Raw genomic sequence first — 25,542 nt, forward strand, 5'->3', positions numbered from 1 at the left:
CTGACATTAAAGTACAGAGGGGTTTAAAATGTACTCAGCTAACTTATGAAACTTAATGGCTATCTCTGTAACATGGAGGGAGAGAAAAATTGTATCTGGAACACCTCTTGTTTATTTTTCCCTGGTGTCAGAGAGACCAGAATGCTTTATTAACATGGTTTTATAGCGAGATATATAGCCCTGATCTTAATACTACGTCAGGTAAAACACACAATAGTGCAATGTAGAAAGTGTATTTGGAAAGGAAGAAAATGCGCTTGTGTCATGTGCCAAAAAAAAAATAAATCAAATTGATTAGTTGTTGGCATAGTTAATTTAATATGATGGTAATTTTATAATTTCTTACATATAAGAATGTTGGCATAAAATTAGACTGAAAGCTTAGAAAATCTGCAATTCATCTAGTTTTTAATTCATAAACTACACAAGCAGTTCCTCAAACTTTTAAGTTAAATTATTTTTCCACTGCAGTTCAGTTGTGTAAAAACTACACATCACATTAAAAAACAGAAAATGGTATAGTAATGCTTTACTTTTTTTCTGGAGAAAACAATGCTGTCATGTAATTGCTTTTTTCCTGAGCTCTTTCACTTGACCCTGGTTGCTTATTATAATGTTTAGGTGCCATAGCTTAGGGTTTATCGACCCCTGCTTGCTGCCCATTTGTTTTATAGTTACAGAGTATTGTAATTCTTGGAAAGATTAGGGTAAAAATTATAATTTAGTCCTGCTCATTAGAAATGGATGTGGAAAAAGTGTTAGCAGTAAATTTCTTCTTTTGCAGATTTTATTATAGAAGCCTAAAGGGCTGTACTACCTCAAGCTGTTCAGTATTAACTTGTTCAGTTCTGGAAAGTGTGACTTTGGATGGACCAGGCTGAGGACTGGTCATATGAGGTAAAACAAAGAAAACTGTGTTGGAGGAAAGCTGTTTATAACAACTGCATCTGAGGTTTTTTTTTTTTTTTTAGTGTATGGTCTTTTCAGTCTCCTAAGCAGTAGCATTTCCATAATTAATGGGAAATCAAAAATAACTACAATTTTCTCAGGTTTCTGGTCTATACTCCTTTAACAAAGTGCCTGATTCAGAGTAGTATCACATCTCATGGCAGCCACCATCTCCTGATGCCATTGTACTATTTTGTAATAAAGTTGCTACCATTATTTTTCCTTCTGGGTTTACACAGACTAGTTAGTATATTACCTATAGTCCATAAGCCAAGTGTCAAGCTTGGTTGCATGCATCCTGAAGAGACTGATCGCAAACATTCATATATGGATAAGGTCAAAACATTGGAATAGTACATATGAATTTGGACCACCACCATGAATAATATGGTGTTTATATAAAGTAAAAATTGATGTAGTAATCAAAATTCTTTTACCGAGTGTCATGGTTTAACCCCAGCCAGCAACTAAGCCCCACGCAGCCACTTGTTCACTTCTCCCCACCGGGAAGGGGAAAGTGAATTGGAAGGGTAAAAGTGAGAAAACTTGTGGGGTGAGATAAAGACAGTTTACTAGGTCGAGCCAAAGCTACACACACAAGCAAAGCAAAACAAGGAATTCATTCACCATTTCGCATCAGCAGGTGTTCAGCCATCTCCAGGAAAGTGGGGCTCCATCACGTGTAATGGTCACTTGGGAAGACAAATGCCATCACTCCAAACGTCCCCCACTTCCTTCTTCTTCCTCCAGCTTTATATGCTGAGCACGACACCATACAGTGTGGAATATCCCTTGGGTCAGTTGGGGTCAGCTTTGTCCCCTCCCAACTTCTTGTGCACCCCCAGTCTACTCACTGGTGGGTTGGGGTGAGGAGCAGAAAGGGTCTTGACTATGTGTAAGCACTGCTCAGCAGTAACTAAAACATCCCTGAATTATCAACACTATTTCCAGCAGAAATCCAAAACACAGTCCCATAATAGTTACTGTGAAGAAAAATAACTCTATGCCTGCCAAACCGAGCATAGTGAGTGAAATGAAGTTATCAAAAATGAATGTGAAGAATCAAAAAGATATGTTATAACTTTACAGTTTTACTGGTAAGAAAAACCATGGGTGTTTATGCCTTATGTCTGCTTCTCAGGTAGAGAAGAAGCAGTGCAGTGGAATGTAACTGGCAACATTACTTCAGATGTTTTTATCTGAACAGTCATGTTTGAAGAAACCAGGAAGATCTTTTTAAAAGCATTTAATTTTCAGGTGTGAATTACAGAGAGGGTTTTGCATGGTATGTGAAATCTTCAATATCTAGTGCAAGTGGTATATAGCTTAATCCCTCGGTTCAAGGAACTGACTTGAATCTTACTAAAAAATGGCTGACTAAAAATAACTAGAACACACCATTAAAGGTCTACCCGATGTATTTTTAGATTGAAGTAACTTTAAATTTTAAATTGAATAAATTAATTTTTAAATTTAGTTAAAGCAATTTACTTCATATAATTTAGAAACTGAGTTTTATACTTTAATAAAAACATAAAAGCATAGAAAAAGAATACAGACATAATACTTTAAAAGTTATTTTTACCTGAACTCACTGGGCAATACAAACACACTTTCCTATCAAAAATGTCCTGTGCATTTGTTTGCTTCTAGGGGAAATTAAAGAAAGATGAAATGTAGAAAGAAAACTTACTGTGTACTTCAAATGGACTGTGTTCTTGAACTCTGAATACATCAAATTATGATGGTACAAAGAAATACTGAAGGGGAAAAATTTACATACTGTATTTACATGGATTCTAAGAAGTATAGCTTTTTTTATTCCTCTAGTTATACAAAAGAAACTGTGAATTAACTTGATGGCTGCTTGAAAAGATTAATTCAGAAACAGTATCTTAGAAGGACTAAAAGCCCTGGAATACATTTCTAAAAGCTTCTCAAACTGTAACAAAAGATAGCGTAAGACCTATAATTTTAAACATAAATATTTATTTAAAAATCAGAAGATGCTAGGTTGCATGTAGCATTTTGTTCACTGAAAATTTCCGTAGGTAGTTGTAGCTTTTCTTTGCTTGATAAACTACACAGTAGTGTCCAGAACTGTTAGTTTTCTGTTGTGGACTATTACCCACTATTCAAATGAACAAGTTTACTGTGTTCAGGAAAATGAATTTGTTCTTCCACCTTCACTTGGTAGGTCATCCTGCTAATATTTCAGAGACAGTTATCCATTCCTAGCGCTTTTATTTTAGCATGTCTTCAGCAACTGAAGACATCCAGTGACTGGTTAATTTTTTTCCTCCTTCAACATACATTTTCATTGTGTTTGAAACACCGTTTTATTTAGTCAAGCATATTGTACTTTGCAGATACTGATTTTTACTGCATTCTGTAAACAGGGGTAGTAAGTCTTAACAGTAGAGGTGCAGAAGTGCTTGGTGAAACAAGTAGCAGTTGCATTTCTAGCGATCCACTGAATATGCATTAAGCCCCGATTCTACAGTTACTCCATGCACTTTCAAGTTACCAAAGGAGGCCTTGTATGACAACTTTGCTCGTTGTTTGCAAGGAGAGCTGAAGAAATGACTGTCTGACAGGCTTTCTCTGTATTTTTCCCTGACTTCTGTTTATAACTCTTATTTTTTTCAGCTAAGGTGGGAAATGCAATTAGAGTATATAATGACAGTTACAGCAGCCCCAGAACATGAGATTGATTCCCATGAAGGCTGAAAAACCCTCCATGCAGTATGCATAAAGAGGCCCAGTTTCCAAGTTCTAATTAACTTTATTAATGTTTAGTGCAGGAAGTACGAAGGCAACTTAAACAACGATATAAAAAACACTGGAGCATTGAAACACTGGTTTGATGTAACTGACTCTTATTGAAAGACGTATTTTTCAGCATTTTGTAAAGAAAAATAGAGTAATTTAGAAGAAAGATATTAGATAACTAATACACTCTTATAATAAGGAAGCTTTAAATAATGGACCAAAGATACCAATAGTAGCTTCCTACTTGGTAACACAGGTAGCAATTCTTTATGATGTGCAATTAATAAATACGATAGTGAACATGTAACAATGTACAATGACAGCGCAATAAAAGAGATGCAATTATGTGCAAGGTTCCTATTGTGCCAGCAAATAAGACGTTAAGGGCTACTGGAAAATGAGTTTGTGAAAAACCAATTGAAAAAACCTTTTCCATTATATGTTCCTTTTATAGAAACATATTAACTCACATGTGAAGAGATAAAATATTACACTGGTAAATAACTGTGAAGACATTTCCCCCCACTTTGGACACAATTGCAAAACCTTGCAACCACAGAAACTGCATATATTATTTTGATATACTAATAATAATAATAACTAAGCTTAACAGCAGCGATATATTAATCACACATAAAGTGTATTATTTGCATAGATTTTTTGTTTACTGTCCATGGATTTCCATTTTGTGCATACATACATATATAATTCAGCAAGCTTTGGTGCTCTTTGATGAACTCAAACTGGAATATGGCTGATTTATATGATACATATTTCCTATTACTATAATTGTAAAGGATGCTATAATAATACTTTTTAGGGGCTAAAACCTCTTAAGTATAGAAAATACAGTAGAAAACATAAGAATACCTTTTTTATTATTTACTAACCCTTATTCCCAGGCATGATGACTTAACAATATTTAAAAGATACTCCTATTTAGAGAAGCTCTCAAAACATGTGGTCAGCAGTTTGTCCACTGAAAGTACTGTGCCTTGGAATAATTTAGTATCTGTTTTCTTCTGATATTGTTTGTATGCTTGGTAGGTAAAAACATGTAATAAAAATCATCTTGCAGTTATTCAAAACTATAGTATCATTTTGTACAGTCTCACAAACAAACAATTTAGATCATTCATCCATAGAGAAGTTAGGAACTCAGACATATGTAATGTCAATAATAGAAAAATTAGTGTATCTTTAAAGATGTAGGCTATTATAGCTTGGTTTTGCTTTAATCCTTTATATGACAATTTTATAGTGCTCGCAGTCTCGCCAGGAGAGCTTCTACTTCTGGAATGGCTTCTCCCTTAGAAGGAGACTCGATACAATCTATTTTATTTTCTTTTTTGCCTTCTCCGTGACAGGCTTCCTTTCTCCCAACAGCCTTGTTCCATGTCGTAGAACTTCTTTCCACATCATAAGTAACCTCTTTGGTGACTGGGCTTCTTGTAAAATTTAAACTGATACTGTGATGTGAACATGACTTCTCTACTTGTCCTTTCTGGTTCTCTGTAGAAGATAAAGCAAACAAACCTTGTTTCAGTATTAAAATACTCAGTTTCAATATTTTGCAATACAAAAAGACCTCTTGATCAGACAAAATTTTACATGCAGATGCCATACTCGAAGGAGTAATGATTGCCAAGGAGGCAAGACAAAAAATATTATCACTTCAAAAGAAGTGGGTTTGGTCCCTTTGGAAGTGATACAGACTTTACATGATTTCATTAGATCAGCATCCATATTTCCTACAAGATCACAGATAGAGCCTGACAGGATCCTCCTTTCTTCCTGGAGTCAAAGAGAAAACAGAGTACTCAGCACCTCTCAGTGTCTTCTCAAGTTATATCTGGTTAATTACATTTCCCACACATTTTTTTTTTAATTGTTCAAATTTTAAAATGTATTTTAAAATCTATTTCAATTTAATTATCCATTATAATAATTTTTCTTTCCCTTGTGATCTTTTAGGCAGCTAAGTAATTTTAAGGATTTGAGTAACTTGTGACTTTTTGCTGAACGTCATTGGCATTGACTGTCAGAGGAAGTTGCACTCAGTTAATATCCAGGAGCTTTGCTGGATTGCTATGTATTAATAAACAGATTTCTTCTTTTGTTCCCCCCCCAAATCAAGTGACTATTCTCAAACCCATCATATGAGTGGTCCCTCTCATAGATCTCAAACTTTTTAAAACCAGGCATACTCAATATTCATGTAACCTTGAGCAAGGCTTGAAAATGGCTTCAACAAACTTGACATGACATTTAAAGTTTTTTGGTTATTCGCTGAAAGATGTTCTATCATCCCAATAGTAATGACTTTGGAGCACAGGCAGTCACTCATGACAGTGTGTTTTATGTGAGTGCTGAAAATTCCTACCGAAAACAGCTTGTACATTAAAAGGCAGCTGCTGAAGATATTTACTGCACTGTCATTCCCTGACTAGGGGCTCTCAGTGATGGATGAGGATTTTACACACTTTCCTGGACAATCTCAGCAAATTTTCTAAGTACAATCACCTTTTGGCAAGTGGAGGAAAATAAATACCTTCTTTCTATCATCTTCTAAATCAGATAAACAATTCTTAATTAAAATTTGATAACAGCTGATTTTTGCATTTAGCTGAAAAATGTAATTTCTATTTCATACTATGGAAAATAATTTGACCCTGAAGGTGCAGCAGCACACATTTCAGTTTTCCTGAATCACGGAGGCCAAACACTGGGCATGAACACATCTTTATAATTACATATAATAAACTCACCATATATAATTAAAATATCCCATTCTACTTAAATGTTTATATTTATTGATTCTGAACACATATTTTCAGGTTGATAGAAGCATGCTACCTGCATCAATATACAAAATACTAGCTGCAACATAGCCCTTCTAATTTACATTCAATCTAGTGGCAACGGGGAAATACTCGGTGTTCTGAAAACCAATACATTTTTTTAAAGTAGAAGAAAACATGTTGTCGTATAATCAGAGATTATCTATAGGTGTTGGACTTTTAAAAAGGCAAAAAGAAATTAGGCACTGAAAGTAAGCTTCTCAAGTGTACCAACAACCAAATTTTAACTACTTTACAATTCAGTGGAGTCTTCACCCCAAAATACTCAAGCATAAAGATCAATTAGGTATGATGAACTAGACTGAATAACAGAGGTGGTGAACACTTATGAGCGGAGGCCTCAAAGTAAAATCCAGCAATATTTACCCAGTTTCTCGTAGTGTGTGAAGGGCAGACTAAGGTGCCTTAGAGTGACGTTTAGAACAGCAAATAGTCTAGGCCGGGAACTGCTGCAAATTAGCTATTAAGAAATAGTAGATGTTGGGATCTAGCTAAGCTCTTGTCCCACTTTGAAACACAGTAACTGATTTAGCCTTGCAGAAAGGTGTGTCCCATAACTTGTTGCCTACAATCTGTAATGGTTGCAAGGTGATAGTGATTGAGGAAAGATGAATACAGCTGTGACTTTTTTTATCCCCTTAAAACACCAGCAATCATGTCAACATCTGTTTGTGACTTTCTAGGCACAGACTAATGAATGGAGCATTCAAGTTGAAGGATCAGTGTCTTTCCCTTCAGAATGGGGGGTCCTGCAGCAACAGAAAATGGGATGAGGGAAGTACCTTAATCACCAGCCAGTTTATGTGAGTAGTCCTTGTTTCACCTGTGGCAACTCCTGTGCAGTGAAGATGTCACAATTCACTGGAAAAATCACAGTGCCATGTTCTTAATACATGACACTTTCCTCTAGTGATTAGCAGCACTTCCTAAATAATGAACGCTTTGGTCTCAGCCATGCTACAAAAGATACTAAGCAGCTAGTGTCAATTAAAATAATATTTGGACACATATTTTATCTAAATCCAGTTTTATAATAGCAGAGTTGTTATTTCAGCTGCCGCCTAAATCAGGTGTCATCTTCACTGTGTATGTTCTTTCAATCAAGGAGGAACTTCACATAGCACTGCTGTGCCTAAGTGTATGTCCAGCATTAGCAGATGTGTGGGTAGGTAGTTCCCTGCTTAGTAAACTGCCTGTTGTGAATCTCATTCAGAAACACTGAACCTTGCTAGGCCTGGCTTGGAAGGCATACATGCATAGTGTAACTATGCTTACTTGATTTCACTTTGGTAAAAGTGCATCTAAATAATTATTGTAAGACTTGAGGTATATGTGCTGCTGATGGCATTCTTACCAGAGTAAAAGATCACTTCCATTTAAGTCAAAGGTACATCACTAGGTACTAGCAAGGAAAAAATGTCTCAGTAATTCCTCAGAAATATTAATGTCTACCCTGCCAATTTTTCATTATAATCAATTAGGAATTTGTGTTAACCTCAAATTTTTGTGTTTGCTTCACACACTGATTCAAAACTTTCATGCATTGGCAATTTGTTACCCCATCCATTCCACTGTCATGACTTTGGATTGTTACCACACCTCCCTCACACCACCTACACTATAGTAGTAAAACTAAAGAAGTGCATTTTCAACTTGTAACTATTGAGGTGGGTGGTTTAAAAAAGCCAATGCACCTTGCATATGAATTTAAAACTATAAGGCTACGAGCTGCTGCAGGTTAGCATGTAACTTTGATCACAACAGTAGAAGAGCTGGACATCCTAAGCTCCGTAACTATAAAACATAGTTATTTACTTTCAAGAAAAGCCCCAAGTCAAGTTTAACTGACAAAGTAAGTACAAGAATAAACAGCCCTTAATATATTTCTATTAGAAATTAAAACCTTTTGAACCATCAGAGTAATGAAGTTTTGCAGAAACACACATATATAGAAGTGAGAGCAAACAGCATAACCCATTATAAGCAGGAAGCTGATCTGCTTTTGAAGACAATATTTGATATAGTTGCCTGCAATAGCAAGGAGATGGCTCAGTGACATTGGCCACAGTTTTAATCCTATGGTTCTAGAACAAGAGTACCCACAGAAAATCCACAAACCATGAAGATATTAACAGACTTTCCCTAAACTACTTAGAACAATTACATCGTGGATATAGATAAATTTGGTTTGTGCTTTCAGCAGTTAACTATATTTGAAACAAATTGCAGAATAAAATGAATATACTCACACACTTAGATACTTTGGTTCAAATACACTTTTAAAGAATTTAATATAATAAAGTTATAGAAAGTTAAAACTACTGGTGGAAAGGCACTTCTACATGAAGTCTTGTTAAGAAAAAAGCTTACATTTCTAGAGATGCACTATTTGTCCACCTACTGTAGCAAGGTGGACCTTCCAGCAGTAGCAAGACAAAGAGAAATCAGACATTAAAAATCACTGGATAAAGACAGAACTTATTAATTTGCTGTACATATTGGAAGTAGTTGAGACAAGTTTCTAATCTTTGGTCACTTTTAGTATTCCAAACCTGTCATTCCCCTGTATCATAACAATTACTATGCTGATGAAAAAAAGCAAAAACTTTGAATTTATGTTTAAGTTCTCTAAATGCTGGGGTATGAAGACATTTACCCATAATACCTTTGACTTTGTTGATATTGAATGCTTCCAGGCATGGGTTAGGCAGAGATAGCATTGTACAATCCTATAGTCTCAGTGTCCAGATTCCATGACATTTAAATCTTTTTCTTTCCCTTGTTCAATACCTAACTCTTACGGGTCCTCCAGACCTATTAAAATTCAGTTTTTGCAGATATGAATTTCCTGAACATTGCTGTTAATCAAAAACATTTCAAAATCATATTCACATAACCTAGAGCCAAATAGCTACCATAATTTAGATACAAGTCCTTTAAAATTACTTTGATTAAGAGCAATGCTCAGGAAATTCAGTTGACAGAAAATTGTGCTTAAAAGCTTTTCATAGTTTAAACGGTGTCCTAGCATAGAATAACTTATAATGATATGCATGTAATCTATTAAAGGATACATATTCTATTCTGAAAAAGGAAATTGTGCACTAGCACGTGAACAAAAAAACAATCAGTAACGTGAGACCTGCCTACTGTGGACATGGGGAAGAAAATATGATCAGCTGGAGATTTTTAAATCCTGCATAATGCTGTTATATTTTACCTTTAATAGAGAACAAAATGATTGCAAAAGACTCACTAAAGTAGAGATAAGGATTTTTTAAAAACAACTAACAAATATTTAAAATAGAGAAGGACTTTGAAAGGCTTTATTTCATTGCATAGTTTCTCAATAAAAGTCTTGATACTAAGGACATATTTAGTTTTTATATAAATACTTGTACACTGACTGAAAAATAAAGTTGAAAATACAATAAGGAGAACTGCATTATGTGGCATTATATGCTTGGATTACAGTCATACATCTCAATGTGGGGCATGACAAAATAGTAACATAAGAAAAAACAATTGCAGTTACAACCTCATTACATCTTTTACCAAGTTAACAGGGAAAAATGCTCAAAAACCCAGTGGAATATTTCTGGTCTCTCTGGCTTGTGCTTCACAGGCTGTATCATATTCCTGAAGCTATGTCTATGCCAAGATTTTCTAAAGCCCAAACATACTAACCGCACCATCAGTTCAAATTATTTTTACATTGTAAGTCATGACTTGCCTGTGGCTTGGAAAAAGTAACAGCCCTAGCCACAATCCTCATCACTGGATGCCCAGTGTGGTGCCATCGTTTGTCTCTGGTTCCCTGTCCCTCATGCACAGAACTGAAAGTCAGGGGTAAACTACACCACCATGTTGGTGCTGCGCTCATGTGTTTTCCCAGCAAAACAAGAGGGGAAAAGGGCATGTCTGTTTGACAGCAGTGTGATGTGCTGATTCTGGATGCAGCTGCACAGCATTCCCACGAGCTGCAATGCTTCCAGAAGTCCAGCCTCCCTCGGAAATCCTGTCCATCTTCCACAGATTACATTGACCGCATCATCACTCATGTCCCAGTGCAACCTTACCAAGTGTATTTAGATAATGGTCACACACCATGGGCCTTGTGAGGATACCAGTGTCTACACGCATATGTTCCATCTAAATAAACAGAAGCCCTTGAGAAGTTAGACTGGAGATGATCCTAAAGGGTTCCCTTGCTGATACCAAAGTATAAAGCATCCCTGGGGCTTTGCTAAAAATATAAGGAAAACAGCAAAATGGTTTCTAAGTGAGAACTAATTTTTCTGATATAAACAGAGCAATACTGGCTTATGTTTCAGATGGTTGAGATTTACTTAGATTGATTCTTATTTTGAAAGTCTGAATATAACCACTGTTGGCAGACATTTTGAGGACCTTTGCTTTTAAGTTCAGGACAAGGTGGAGGTTCTAAATTCCCACTTGAGCTGCATCTGGCTTCAGCTCTAAACTAGATAGCTGTATTGGGTGTAGGTAGCAAAGTTTTGGTAGCAGGGAGGGCTGCGAGGGTGAGGTCTATGAGGAGAGGTTGCCCTGTGTTGCACACAGCTGGTTCCAGATGGCTCCGAAGGACCCACTGTTGAGTTAGTTGCCTCACTGATGGGACTGGGTATAACCTGCAGTGATAAAAAGGGGGTGGGAGAGGGGTCTGGAGTGAAGATGAGCCTGAGAAAGCAGGAGGACTGTGTTCTCCCCTGTGTTTTGATTATATTTCCTATTTAATATTATATTTACATTTAATACACAAATCAATAGTTATATATATATATATATATGTATAAAAATAGCAATAAATTAAGTTCTCCCAAATTTACACTGTTTTGCCCATGACAGTAGCTGGTAGGGGATCTCCCTGTCTTTATCCTGACCCATGAGCTTTCCTGCTCCTGTTCCTCCTATTCCGCTGCCTGTCCCACCCCACCAAAGGGGGAACTGAATGAGGGGCTGAGTGGGAATTTGGCTGCCTCTCAAGACAAACCCATCACAATAGCTTAGAATAAGATGATTCCATCTGTCTTTTAGCATTCACTATTTTAAATTTTCCAAATAAAAACCCCCACTAATTCTGAAAATTGTAATGATGAACTTCCAGATTCCAAACCCTTGGCTTTTTACTATCAGAAATGCCAACAAGAATATAATTAATTCTTGTTTTCCTCTCAAGTATGAAATGAAGGTCCTGTTTCCTGCACTGGTCCCCCATTCCTATTAGAGCCTAAGATACTGGATAGTTGAGAGCCCTGAGTTTTTTCAGGTGCCCATCTTTCCCTAATGTCCTTTATACAGCCCAAGTTAGCCTTCTGAAATCCATTCCCAGACCTTGGCATTGGTTTTAGAACAAAACAAGACCACATTATCTTTCTTAAAAGCCTGCCTTACCACCCAGCAGCAGGATTTAGACATAATATGTAAGACTGCTATAGCTAGAAGGTCCATGTATATTATATAACTTCACTCATAAAAAATGGGATAGCTCCTTGCTGGATAGTATAATAGAAAATACTTTAAATACTTTTTATTGCCACTTTTTATTACTTTCATATTTTTTCAACAGTTTCTGTGACTGACAAGAGTAGGATTGAAGAATGTCTCTGAAATGTTAATGGAATGCTGTGTGTTTTTACAACTTCAGTTATACTCTGCAGCCCCAGCCCTAACACCTAAAGGAGTAGTAGCCATACTCGAATGACCTGCACTTGATAAGCAATTTCTTACACCTTTGTTTTTAATGCTAATGCACATCAACGCTCACAATGTAACTAATCTAAAGCAGACACCAATTAATGAGGCATAGAAAAGCGTTACTGATTTTTTGAACCTCTAAAAAAATAATTTTTATATACATTTCATTTAATAGTTGCTGCTGTTCTTGAGTGTTTCATTAAAAAGGTGTGAAGCACAAGGAATAAACACTGATCAGTAAGTTCAATTAGATGAGACAAAGTTTTCAGAAACAGTGAATATTGGTTTTTCTGTTAATTTCATAGGCAAGAATAGAGTATGTCAGCACTAAGTGAGGCTAGAATAGAGGATTTATAGCAACTAAATTTCAAAGAGAATCAACTACAAACTGTGAGAAAACTAATTTGTGATGAGAGGAACTATGTTGGACCAGCTCCCTTTTACTTGACCCTAAAGCGAAGCCTTTAAAAATTCTTTTAATCCATTACCTACCTACACCTTCTCAAAATATACTTTAAGTTACTGTTGATCATTACATTAAATCTTTTTCCCATCTTTCCCAAATGTACTTTGCATTTGCATTGAGTTGGGACCAATTTCTCTGTTTAAACTAATATATTCTCATCTGGGATTTAAATGAAAGTCTTGAGTGCCTGTCAAGATGAAAAGGGAACAAAAGTGTGGATCAGACTACTGACAGAAATCACCCAAGGTTCTTATGTAAGTGAGAGAAGAAACCTCTGAAGGTGTCTGACGGATAATTCAGATTTAAGAGTTTGGCATCCTCCCTGTTTCACTCTGAATTACAGTGGAACTTCTGTGTCTTCTCACGTATCTTTCCCCAAATGAAGGCACATTTGGTAGTTTCTGGTAAACTGCAAAATGGAAACTTCCAGAACAGAAACCTACTTAGTGGTCGTTACTGATTTTTAGAGCACATGGTCTGAACCATTCTTAAAAAACTAAATATGTCTTTTAATTTCAAAATTGATAAATAATTTGGCATAACTTTCGTATTAGTAAATAATAAATGAATCTTCTTATTTATGTTGGGATGAAGGGGGTAAAAAGATAAGTATTGATCTACATGGACAGCCAGTGGCAGTGGATCTTCAGGCAGTGACCAGAAATGTTATGCAGCCTAGGTGTTTATGGGATTTCTCTCAAGGTGTAAATAGGATAAACATCAACTTTTTCTCTTCTTTAAGTCAGGAAATTACCAGGAAATTACAATGACAAAACTGGAAGTTAACATATTTAGTCTATTTTAAATTCATGAAATTAGGTTTATTACTGTTTTTTTTTTCTTACTTTGTTCACCAGTATATTATAGTCTGCTATTCCAAATCCTCTTTAGAGTTAACAGAGTGAAAATGATGACTGTATAAGCTAGTGATCTGTGACAAGATACATAGAAGTCCATAGTCTAAATCTATCCTCTGTTCAGCTGATGGTAATTTATGTAGATCCCACATACTAAACTGTCACTGATGCTTCTGAGCAGTAGACACATTTAGTCTCCAAACCTGTCTGCATAGCATCTACCTATAGATGAATACTGCTTTCAAGGTACGCTTTGATAAAGAATTTCAGGAATATGCATAAAGACTGCTGCCATCAAAGCAAAACCACTGACAGCTACAATGAGTAATGAAAATAACAAAAATGGAGAAGAAACACACAGTTGTGGAAAAAAACATAGTAGGAAGCCTCCTGCCTCTGGAAAATAAAAACCCCAGCAAATCCAAACAACAAAGCAAGTCTTAAAGACTGACCTGATATTTATGAAATTCCTCTCATTGTGGTTCTAAATAATGTTTCTGTTTCTGTTAAGTATTTACTATTTAGCATAAACACTTTTAAAAAGCTGTGTAACTATGTCTAGTAATTGTCTTAAGAGTTTAACACTAAATTATTTCTTATCCTCTATTCTTGATGTTTACAAGCTATTCCCTAACTATTCTAATAACTGCTATAAACCCATACAATTTGTATTTCCTATTTTTAGCTCAAACTTCTGTTCCCAAGTTTAAGTCAGCAATCAGAGTATTTGTAGGTTGCATTGCCTGAAGGTAGAGCACAAATGGTTTGTAATGTCAGATTAAACTGATGGGAAAAATTGTCTTTCCCTCATCACCTGTTGCTCTTTTCTCTTAAGGAATCAATCTGCTTCTAAGGGAAAGGGGGATTTACAGAGTCCTGAAATGGTTTTGGGAGCAGCATAAAGATGAAAGGCTAGAGCTGAAAGTAAATTAGGTGGGTGTTAGTTTTAACAGTTGAGTAGAAACATAATTTTCTCACATTCCTGTAACAGGTACCAGACCAATGTCCTGGGGCAGTTCTTGCCCACACAGGTCACAGTCACAGTGGGCTGTCATTCACTGTTATCCAAAAGATTGCAAGAATAGCGTACGGCTCTCAGGCTTCGCTCATTTAAAAAAATTTTTAAAAGAAGTCTCTGGAGGGAAGTAGGGCAACAGAGAGTGCTTCATGCTGTTGTTGCTATGACAGGTGAAAGTGAAGTGATTTACTAACCTGGAGAAGTATTTATGAGAACTCCAAATCCTAGGTAGATCGAAAAAAGATTTACACAACATTGATGTCAGCTTAAAGATATCTGTGCTTCTTTATAGCATGTGTGCTCCTCAACAGGACAGAAGCAGACCTGATTGCGAAGTTTAACCCATGTAAACTAACATCCAAGATTGCCTTAATGAATATACTGGAGATGGGATGAAGCTGAATCTTCTCAGTTCATGTAACCGTAATTGTTCAAGCATTATTATTATGGTTCTTTCCTCCGACAGAGCTTTGCAGAAAACAGTCAAAAGCATGCTATCAAGGAGACTGAAAGTGTGTAGCAGGAAATAGTACATTTTCAAGAAGATCCTCACACAAAACTAAATATCGGGAAATAAAGGCAGAGGAAAAGTGATTCATCTTCCCCTTGCTCTGCAAGATTGCATATATATTTATTTGACAATTCTTCTATCTCTCTTTATATGACGCTCTAATTAATGTTACGTGCTTTCACTTAATTATTTCCTTTCTTCAGGATGGACTGTAATTGGGCCTTGCTCATGTGTGGAGAGAGATGGGATATAAAAAAATTGTTTCTACTCCGCACATGATCCAGCCATACGTGTATTTGACACCAACAACTGTACTTTGCAAGTGTGACAAATTGCTTTGAAAAAGGACTAGGATTTCAAAAGAGTCTAAAAGAGGAATTATTTTTCAAAGATGGCTTTTACTGACTCTTCTAAATAACACTGAATTATCATATGAGACAAATTTGAGACACATTGTCATGGGTAATTAATCCAGTCATTGCTAATTCAAAATGCTGTGTTTAACATCATTAATGGTATGCATTTTTCACGTGATGAACTTATTTACTACCCTATGTTCTAACAATTAGAATCTTAGCAGTCACTTTGGTATATAAAAAACATCAGAAGCCAATTGTAGCATTTCCAGTCTCCTCTTTTCCTAATCAATTGCATGCAATTACTGTTTGGCAATAACCGGCTAACATAAGTTAATCTTGCTATGTCAGAGTGGATTTTTTTAATTTCAAAAAATCTAAGATGTAACACATCTTAGAGGCTTCCAGAAGAAGCCTCTCTCTCCTAGAGAACTTAGAGAGAAAATTTTACATAGAATATGAAAAAATAAGAGAGACTGAAAAACTGAACCCTTTACACTCACTAAGAAATCAAGGCAGAAGGCAGTAAGACCTCCCAAGCCACGGAAACAAAGAATTCTTACACATAGACTTGGTTTTCCTTTGTCTGTTCTGAGTGACAAAGCAGCCTTGCAAATGTGTTCAGTTCAAAAGGTGATAATAAAAACAAATGGTTAGAGATCATCATGGTATATTAATTATGCAAAAAGAAGCCAAACCAAATTTAATCAGAAACAGCAGACTCCAAACAGGAAAAATATTCTCCTTTTTTGACAGAGACAGTTAAGAAAACATTTATGGTAATGCCAGAGCATCTGCTGATTACAGTCAAAGCTGCAGGATGCCAACATTAAATCACTGAACCATCTTGACAGCTTCTGGGTACTCAAATTTCAGTCTAATAATAATATGCTGTGAAATTTACCCAAATCTGAAAATTAGCCAGAAAATGTTAACAAAGAATATAGGTTAGAGTAAATAAAGCAGATACAAAATTTATTTGTATCTGAAAAAACATATCTAAAATAGATGTTCGACACTTAGACATTTCAGAGCTGCATGCAAATTGGTAAATCTCTAAAAAAGACTAAGCATTTTAAGAACAGAATATAATTTTATCATCCATTTTCTATTGATTGTGACCTATCACATTTTTTGTTTAGAATTGTTAGCATGCTTGTTTGTTTAATATAAACACAGATTAGCCATTTGAAGAAGGTCTGCACTATTTAAAATCAATTTTTAACTCCTGACACCTGAGGATTCTACACAGAACAATATACTTCATTGTAAAGCTTTAATTGATGCATCTATGTGCTGCAGAGGGTGATTACTTGAATAATAAGTATAAGAGATGTGTGATCTGGTTGCTAAGCAAATGTGAGTAAGAGAAAAAGCCCAAGAAACAACCTAACAATGAATCAAGGTGTGATGACAGGATAATTATTCTATGAACTGTCATACTGAAGGACTTGCAGAACATTGACCCGCACATGATCACACATCAGAAGATTGCCTGAGGTGTAATTAAAATAATAATACACAAGTCCAGTCAGTCACAAAGAGAAAAATATATGCTTTCTCTGTAGTATGCACAGTCAAATGCATTCTCATGTTACATGTAAAAGGTTGAACAGTGCAAGAATTCAGAGGACAACAGATTACAGCAAAGACCACTGAAATTTATCTAAATTAGCATTAATGCTTTTCTTTCTTCAGTTGCTCCGGGCATTTAAATAAATATTATTCATACTATGTATGACACATTAAAGCATAAAACCTGTGAACTGACTTTCTGAAGGAAGTTTGGAAAAAATGTAATTCTTTCAAAATATGATTAAGGTTGTAATGTAATATGCTAAAAAAGAATTATTGTGGGTTGACCCTGGCCAACAGCCAAACATCCATCCACCCTCTTGCTCACTCCCCTTTTCCATGGAGTGAGGATAAAATAAAAGGAAGGCGAGAAGACTTGTGGATGGAAATAATGACAGATTAATACAGACAGCAAAAGCTGTGTGTGCTAGCGAAGCAAAATAAGGAGTTCTTTCACTATTTTCCCTTGTCAGGCAGATGTCCAGCCACCTCCTGAAAAGCAAGGCCTCAGCTGCTTGGCAAGACAAATGCCATAACCATGAATGTTCCAGCTTCCTCTTCCTTTCCCTGAGTTTTTATTGCTGAGCATGACATCGTATGGTATGGAGTGTCAGTCTGGGTCAGCTGTGCTGGTTATGTCCCCTCCCAACCTCTTGCCCACTCCCAGCCTCCTTGCTGTGTGTGTTTTGGGGTGGAGGGAGAGAAACCCTTGGAGCTGTGGGAGCACCGCTCAGTAATAGCCGAAACACTGGTGTGGTATCACCGCTGTTTCAGCCACCAAATACAAAGCACAGCAGCATATGGGTTGCCAGGAAAAAAGTTAACTCCACCCCAGGCACACCAAGTAAAATTACAGATGCTGTAACAACCCTGTACTCACTCAGCTGCCACTGTATATCTACATTTGATGAAAGCTACTCACATGACAGATTTAAGACTTTCAAGGCAGACTTTAACACAACTCGATATTTTCCTCTTCAGGTTTTTGTTCTGTTGTTTACTGTAACAGTTTATGTTAACCTACACCCCTCTACAAGCCTAGACTTCAGCTCCAAGCACACAACCCACGATCACGTCCAAGCAATGTATCCTGCATTTCCTTCTCACATGTAAATGTGCAGACACACTTGAACTGCCTGTAAACCGACCATCATCAGTCTTGTTCATGGCAGAAACATTCTTTGCACAGTCAGTGCTCTTCAACCTGATTTTTAGGTGAGCTTTGACAATTGTGTGGAATCACTGATGGTTACTACTTTGCAACTATACTGATTATAGATGCTCACTCAGTGTAGGCAAAAAACCAAAACAAAACATAAACCAACCTATTTCTAGAACTAAGCTAGACTGTGATGAAACCACTTGATTGCTCAGAAGAATAATAAATTCAGGAATCTCCTCACTTCTGCCCCCTTCCCCCCTGTTATTCCCTATGTAACTAAAGACACTGAAAGAAGCCAGTTAGGAGAAGTTGTATCAATACTCTTCAAAAATTTAAGACCACTGAGAATACCTGAAAAGATATTTTGGAACACAAGGTGAGCATATAGTTTATATGTACGTATTCATACGGACCAGGATGTCCATAGGTTACTCTCACCTCGTATATAGGCACAAACATTGCACAATTCTAAAAAATAAAATTCTTTTTCTCCCACCATATTCTAAAGAGACACTGAAAACACCTTTTACAAAACACACTACATATAATAATTATCATAATGACACTTCTTTCTAGAACAAATATGTTCTGTAAATACATTGCTAGCTCATCAGTTAAGTTACTCATATTAAATATGCTAGAGTTATATTCTCAAATCTTTTCTAGCGTCTTCATTAGTGCTCATTTCAAAAGAGTAATGCTATACCCAAATAGTTTTAAATGCTAAGAAGGAAAACAAACGTTATTGAAAAATATCCCGATGTTCAGCAGCTCACTGTGGTCTAAGTAAAATTTATTAAAATGCAAATTTCAAGCATGTTAGTATTAATTTCAAAGTAACATCCTATAGAAGAAATATATATTTCAGTTTTGTGTAATAAAATAATACCACTTACAAATCTAAATTGTCAACATTAGCCAGCAGTGTTAAGAATAACAATCCAGCAAACTCCAAAGACATTTGTAAAAATTCTGGAGCAAAAATAGTAAGACAGATGTTTATATATTTTTACTTTAGAAACATTTCAACTGAGGAAAACTATGGGGAAGCGAGTAGGGAAGGGAGAATATCCTCTATCTCTAAGAGCTCAGATAAATCTAAAATTTATCTGACATCTTCCCTCAAAAATGTTTTATTTTCTGAGCTTACTAATCACACAGATTTTTTCCATAAGTTAAGATTAAAATCAGGACAGTTTCAGTAAGCTGAAACGGATGCATAAATTTAACTCTTTTGTTATATAAGAGTATAGAGCTTAAACCAAAAGTTTGATTACATTTGTGTGGGTGCATTTCCCTTTTCTTTAAATTAACAAATTTTTTTTGGTGGTAACGAATACTCTAAAATATTCTCAGTTAAATTTCAAACCAGAAATGACAAATCTAACTGGGCTTATTATAACTACAACTATGAAATACATATAATTCGTTGACTATGGATACATACATATTGCAGCTACAGAAACAAAACCAGCTCTTTTTTTCTGTGTTGCATAAAGTTCTTTGAAACAAGTGCATGCCTAGTCCTGTGCGTCCTTGTGCCTCACTAAAGGCCATTGATCCCAAAGTGAGAATCACTGGACAGAATGAATTTGTGCTGGTTGCCTTAGGCTCCCTTCACAGTCAATGAGAAGAAACAAGCACTTCTAAGCTGCGCTTCATTCCACCCTATTGTAGATACTTTAAACAGGTGAAGAGAATTTAGGGTAACTAACTCAGATGTGAATGCCTGCACTGCAGACATCTAAAGGTAACCTCTGTATCTGGAAGCTTCTGACTCCTGACTGCAGCAAAGTCTGCATAAAAGGTGGACTTCCTAGTCTGGGCAGTGACAGCAGATTGTAGAGATCATATGTTCTCTACGAGGGAGAACAGGGTGCTGATTCAGTGATTTTGAGGCCTGACAGAACATTATGGATATTGATCTCACCACCTATTTAACCCAACCTATAGAATTTCACAAAGCTTCTGGATGCATGAAGTATAGAATTAAATTATATTGTGGTTGCTACAGTGAACAGTTTGGATATAAACATGGGAACTGTTTTGTATATGACATACTGACAAGAACTGTAGATGTGAAAGTTTCCATTATTAAGTACCCTGCTCAGCCATTAGCTATCACGATTTTTTCCTTTTTAAAAATACTTCATATTCACTAAACTTCTTCTTAAGTAGACATAGATCTTATAGTTGTTTAGGTTCCTACGTCTTACAGAATTGTGATACCCATTATTTTGTGTAGCTTTGCAAGTTTCTGACAAGCCTGAAACATATTCTGGATTTAAAATTAGCCTATAAAATAAATGATTCCTACTTCTTTACTTGGATATGCAATCCTACCCTTCACAGGAAAATCATCACTGCTTTCAACGGAAGTTGGCTTAAATTTAGTCCTGGACATGCAAAACTTATAAACTCCAGTACCGTACATTCAAACTTAAGAATCTCATATCCACGGAGGACTAAGTGTTTAAGTTTAGTCTTTAGGGATGAAGATATAAATGTGATGCTTTGTATGGCAAGGCAAGTCTGTGATTTTTAGATATTACTCAGTCCTGTGTGTTTGAATTTCTGTTAAGTAAGATAGATAGCTTAGTAGGTAAAAGAATTGAAGGAAAAGTGATTTGAGTCCCATGAAAATATTTTATGAACTCTCAAAAAAATAATATCTTGTAACAGTGCTTATGTAGAGTATGCACCAAGGTTTTTTTTTTAAAAAAAAGGCTAAAAATAGTATGCAGTGATAAAAACTATAACAGCACCTGTTATTCAACCCCACTTCAATTCACATAGTCTCATTGCCATTCAAAATAAGCAGTAAACAAAAAATTTTCATTGGATCTTATAATCAAATTTTATGCATGTATTAAAGATTATGTGCCTCTGGCTTATAACATACTAAATATTATGTTAAATTTGAATTATTCCATAAAACAAAGCTAAAGAATTAGTAAGTAAAGCATTAAGGTTTCAACATAGGAAAGTCAACAATAATAATAAAAGATCAACACAAAAAGGTGGTTCTGGCATGAAACAAACACAGGCAAGTTACTTAGGACTCAATCTTTTGAAAATACCATTTTGATTACTCTTTTCATTATGTTTAATAGACTGTAACATTATATTCCATCTTTCAATCAGAAACAAATCCAAATAACCTATGCCCATCAGAATTAAAATAAAAATACTATTTCCCTCATCAGATTATGCATAGCGCCATATTCTTTCATGCATGTGACTGTGATACACAAAGACTCAGCTGAAATGTATTTTAAATTTAGGAGACACCTTTTTTATAAGCAAGTACATAAACTGTTTGTAGGTGGCTGAGTTTGTTTTGTACTGTACTAACTACAGAAACAACATAAATTTTGAGTGTAGTACAAAGTGTGGGATGTTGTCTACAGATCCTATGCACCCACTGGTGCTATATTTCACTAAAATAAAATTGTTGTAGAGTATGGTAGCCCCAGTGCAGAATCATTATGTCTGGCTCTGCAGGACAATAATGGCAAAGGGATTGCACTGACAAGGGGCTAGTCAAGGGAAGAAAGCAATCTTCAGAGCACAATTAAAAGCACATACATTAGATATTTATTGCCTTCGTTTGATTAGAGAGAGAGCCTAGCTTAGATTAGTTTTAAATAGATAGTGAAGGCAAGCAAAACAGAACCCATGTAATTAAGCAGAATATACCTACATCAGACTGTGAACTTTATTTACCTGCTTTACATGTGTCTAAACCTGCCTGAGAACTGCTGGCTTGAAATGCAATTTCTGACCGATATTCTTTAAAAAAAAATGTTTTTTTCAAACAGGGGCGGTGTAAATCAGATAGAGAAGTGGGCTGAAGTAGCTAAATGGAGTACATGTTAGACAGGCACTGCTGAGAGTAGCGTTGTGGATGATAGCTGGCTGGTGGTAGAGGATGCACAGACATGACTTCCCAGACAGACAGACTGGTAAACCTTGGACTGGGAGTCCTCTACTGCCATGGGAAGACATTTGTGTTATTCAGAGAATAGTGATTCCTGGCTGCTTTATATGTGATTGCCATTAGGAGGAGACTACTTGTGTTAGATCAGTCACAACAGACTAGTTCCAACTGCAGTTTGTTGGGTGAGGATTTTGTTCTACATCAGGTCATAATGAGAGGATAGCTTGCCTTCCAACTCCAGGACCTTCACCGGTTCTAGTTTCAACCAGCTGTTTTCTTTGTAGTTTCACTTGGTTTTAAATGGTGTTTAAGGCTTCTTTAAAAAGACAGATTAATAAGATAACTAATGGTAATAAAATTACTGTGAGATACAGTTAATTATATATATAATATTGACCAAATATGAATCTGCATTAGATGATAAATCACCTTGAAAAGAGTTAAACACTTGTGATGGATGACAGAGTTTTGGAAAATAATTTTCAGCTGCACCAGATAGCATATAGGGAAAGGAAAAATAGGGAAAGGTAAGATATCCACATTTATGATTATATAAATTTATAGGGCTCAGAACAGCACTTAAATTTCGTGCAGCCTTGTTTGACTTGGAGATATGAAATCCACTAAATAGGAGCATTTAACAATAGGAAGTTACAGTGTAGTAGGATGATGAGTCCAATTTAAGAAAGCACTCAATCATCTGTATTTTATAGGTTTGAAAAAATGTTGTAGAAAAAATAGAAATGAAGAAATTACATGACTGAAAAAATCTTTGATGTATATTTTTTGACTGATGCTTCATATTGCTTCTCCTTAAGTCTAACTAAACATCCTTTATTATTATCAAAGCATGAGATACTTTTTTTTTATTGGATCGAAATAATATAAATCTAGATAAAACATCAGTTAAATATTTTTTTCTGAAAAAATACATTAATTATATCTTCTTGCTATACTTGTTAAAATATAAATTAAATATAAAGAAAATAGCTGTTACAGGGTAAAGCAGAATGCTCACTAATGTGAAATCACCATTCCTGGAAGCATTTTTGTTTAAATGTAAATATTTGAAGGTTGGAAGCTACAATTATACAGGGATTATCAAATAAAATATATGAAATCTGTGGAGAAACCACTAGCTTTTTTGGACAAAATTTGAAGTCTTTTTTAATAATTCTTCACGTAAAATATTTCATTGAATAATTGTCATAATATTTAAAAAATCAACAATGAAATGCAACAGTTGACTGAAGATAGATATTGTCATATTTCATTCTCACAATTTGAAGGAAATCCTATTTTTATCTTTGTAATTACTTTATTAACAGGTTTTACTCCTATGAATATGTAACATTATGCTTGTCCTCATTTGAAAATTTGGTCTTCAATTTTTAATATCCTGTGTTTGATAATTTGGAAATCAAATATACAGTATTATTTTTTTTACTACGGTGAAACACTGGTTTGTAGTAGGATGCACACCACTGCAAGTAAGGCTGTGGTAGCTGTATCACAGTTCATTGGTAGCCAGAGTTTTCTAACCAAAGCAATTGAGTAGTAGGAGAGAAAATGTCCTTATTTAAGACTACAAGGAATACTCTAATAAGAAGCAATTAAAAAGATATGCACTAGTACACTTTTTAGAAACAGGCATTAGGAAATGTCTAGTGTCCAGTGTTAGTTAAAGACATTAGACATTTTCTTGTGGAAAATAACCCTCTGGAGAAAAAAAAAAAAAAAAAAAGGCAAAGTACACCCTGATCTGGATAATATTGTGTATGAAGAATCTTCAAATCTTTGAAGATCAGCTTTCATAACTGGACCTAAATTAGCTTGTTGTAATTATCACTGTGCTACCTGATAACTTCCTATTCAGAAAAAAAATAGTTTTCTTTTCGTTCTCACTGCATTTATTGTTTTTAAGCAGTAGTAAGAAAAAACAATTTTCTGAAGTAAACAAAACCATGAATAACTGCTTTCTTTCTTTCTCCCCAAAACAACAGAAAAGTTGTTTAAATAACTGCTCATTTAAAAATACTTGCTTTTGTATTATATATATATGTGTGTGTGTAGCTTTCAGCTGACTTCAGTTATTAGAAATATTAGACACTTATTAATAGTTCATTACTATAATATAAAACTAGGGGCAGTTTAAAAACCTGTTGCTTGATGCACTTACTGTTTCACAACAGGAGGAATATTTTCTTGTAGAGTGACATGTTCCCTTATGTCACAGCTATTCTTCCTTACAAAAGCTGTTACTTTGATAGGGAGGACAAATGCCTGCCATATATTACTATGCAGTCCATTACAATGGGTTCATTCATATTTATAATACAATCTGTGATGTTGATGCAATCACTTTAGACTTCACTGTTATTTCAAACAAATCCATAACTGAGAAAAAGGCAGGCTGTTGACAGGAGTTAATGTGGGTTTTACTCTGTTTACAATTGCTTTCTAATCTACTAAATGGCTGTGAAAATTGATGCACTGTTAGAAGTGCTTTTATACACTACTACAGATAAAGGGCTGTTATACTGCAGTAATCTCTAATGCTAAATTGAATTTTCGACAGTGTTTTTTTGTTTTTTCCAATTTGAACCTGACAAGGTAGGGTACTCAATTTATGGTAAGCTTAATTTCATCAATGCAAAGCATTTTTCCATCTTTATTAATTGAGAAACCTATTATTGCTAGGAAAAAAAAAAAAAAAAGAAGTTAGACCTAAAACTTGTAATTATCACAATATGTACTTTAGGGAAAATCTCTTGGTGGCCAAACCAAGGGTCAGGGTTGCTAAATTTTGTGACCAGATTTGTGATCTGTTGAAGCTATTCAAGTGAATCCTCAGCAAGTAAAACATAGCAGTACAGCTTGCAGAACTGCTCAGCTTGCCATGAAGGTAAGCAGATTCTGCTTAAACATCATGAAATAAAATTTAGGATTAGATGATTTGCCAATCAATAACTTCTCAGTGGTATTTTAGGGAGACATGTAAAGGTAGTGCTTTAGTTACATGTCCAATATAATCACAGTCATAAATAAGTTCAAAGAATGTACATTTGAGTTTACCACCCTAAAAAGGAAGTCGGTTGGAAAAAAATAATAAAGTCATTCAAGCTTCAGATTTCCCTAGTAAAGAAGGTGCAAAGAAATACCAAGGCTGCTCCTGATATGAAACTGAAGTACTGAAGACTTTGGTATTGTAGAATAGGTCTCCTAAAAAAATTCCTGACACACTTCTCTGAAATGTCCAGTGTCTCATTAAAACCTGAACCTGATGAATGCAAGACAAAATGTCATTTTATGTTAATCAAGGAGCAGTTAATTTTCTCTATGAATATGAAAATATTATTAA

At 35.3% G+C, this 25,542-nt stretch overlaps 1 protein-coding gene across 1 annotated transcript in view; it reads right to left on the reverse strand.

Annotated features, from left to right (window-relative positions):
• Positions 1 to 3,015: 3,015 nt before the first annotated feature.
• DIAPH3 (diaphanous related formin 3) overlaps positions 3,016 to 25,542 on the reverse strand; it is a 247,165-nt gene continuing 224,638 nt past the window's right edge. The window contains exon 28 of the mRNA XM_032993917.2: positions 3,016 to 5,232. Within this exon, the coding sequence (XP_032849808.2) occupies positions 4,976 to 5,232 (257 nt within the window). The 3' untranslated portion in view covers positions 3,016 to 4,975. The remainder of the gene's footprint in view (positions 5,233 to 25,542) is intronic.

The sequence above is a fragment of the Tyto alba genome, unplaced genomic scaffold (genome assembly GCF_018691265.1).
Source record: "Tyto alba isolate M040663 unplaced genomic scaffold, T.alba_DEE_v4.0 Super-Scaffold_45, whole genome shotgun sequence".
In the NCBI taxonomy this organism is placed as follows: Eukaryota; Metazoa; Chordata; class Aves; order Strigiformes; family Tytonidae; genus Tyto; species Tyto alba.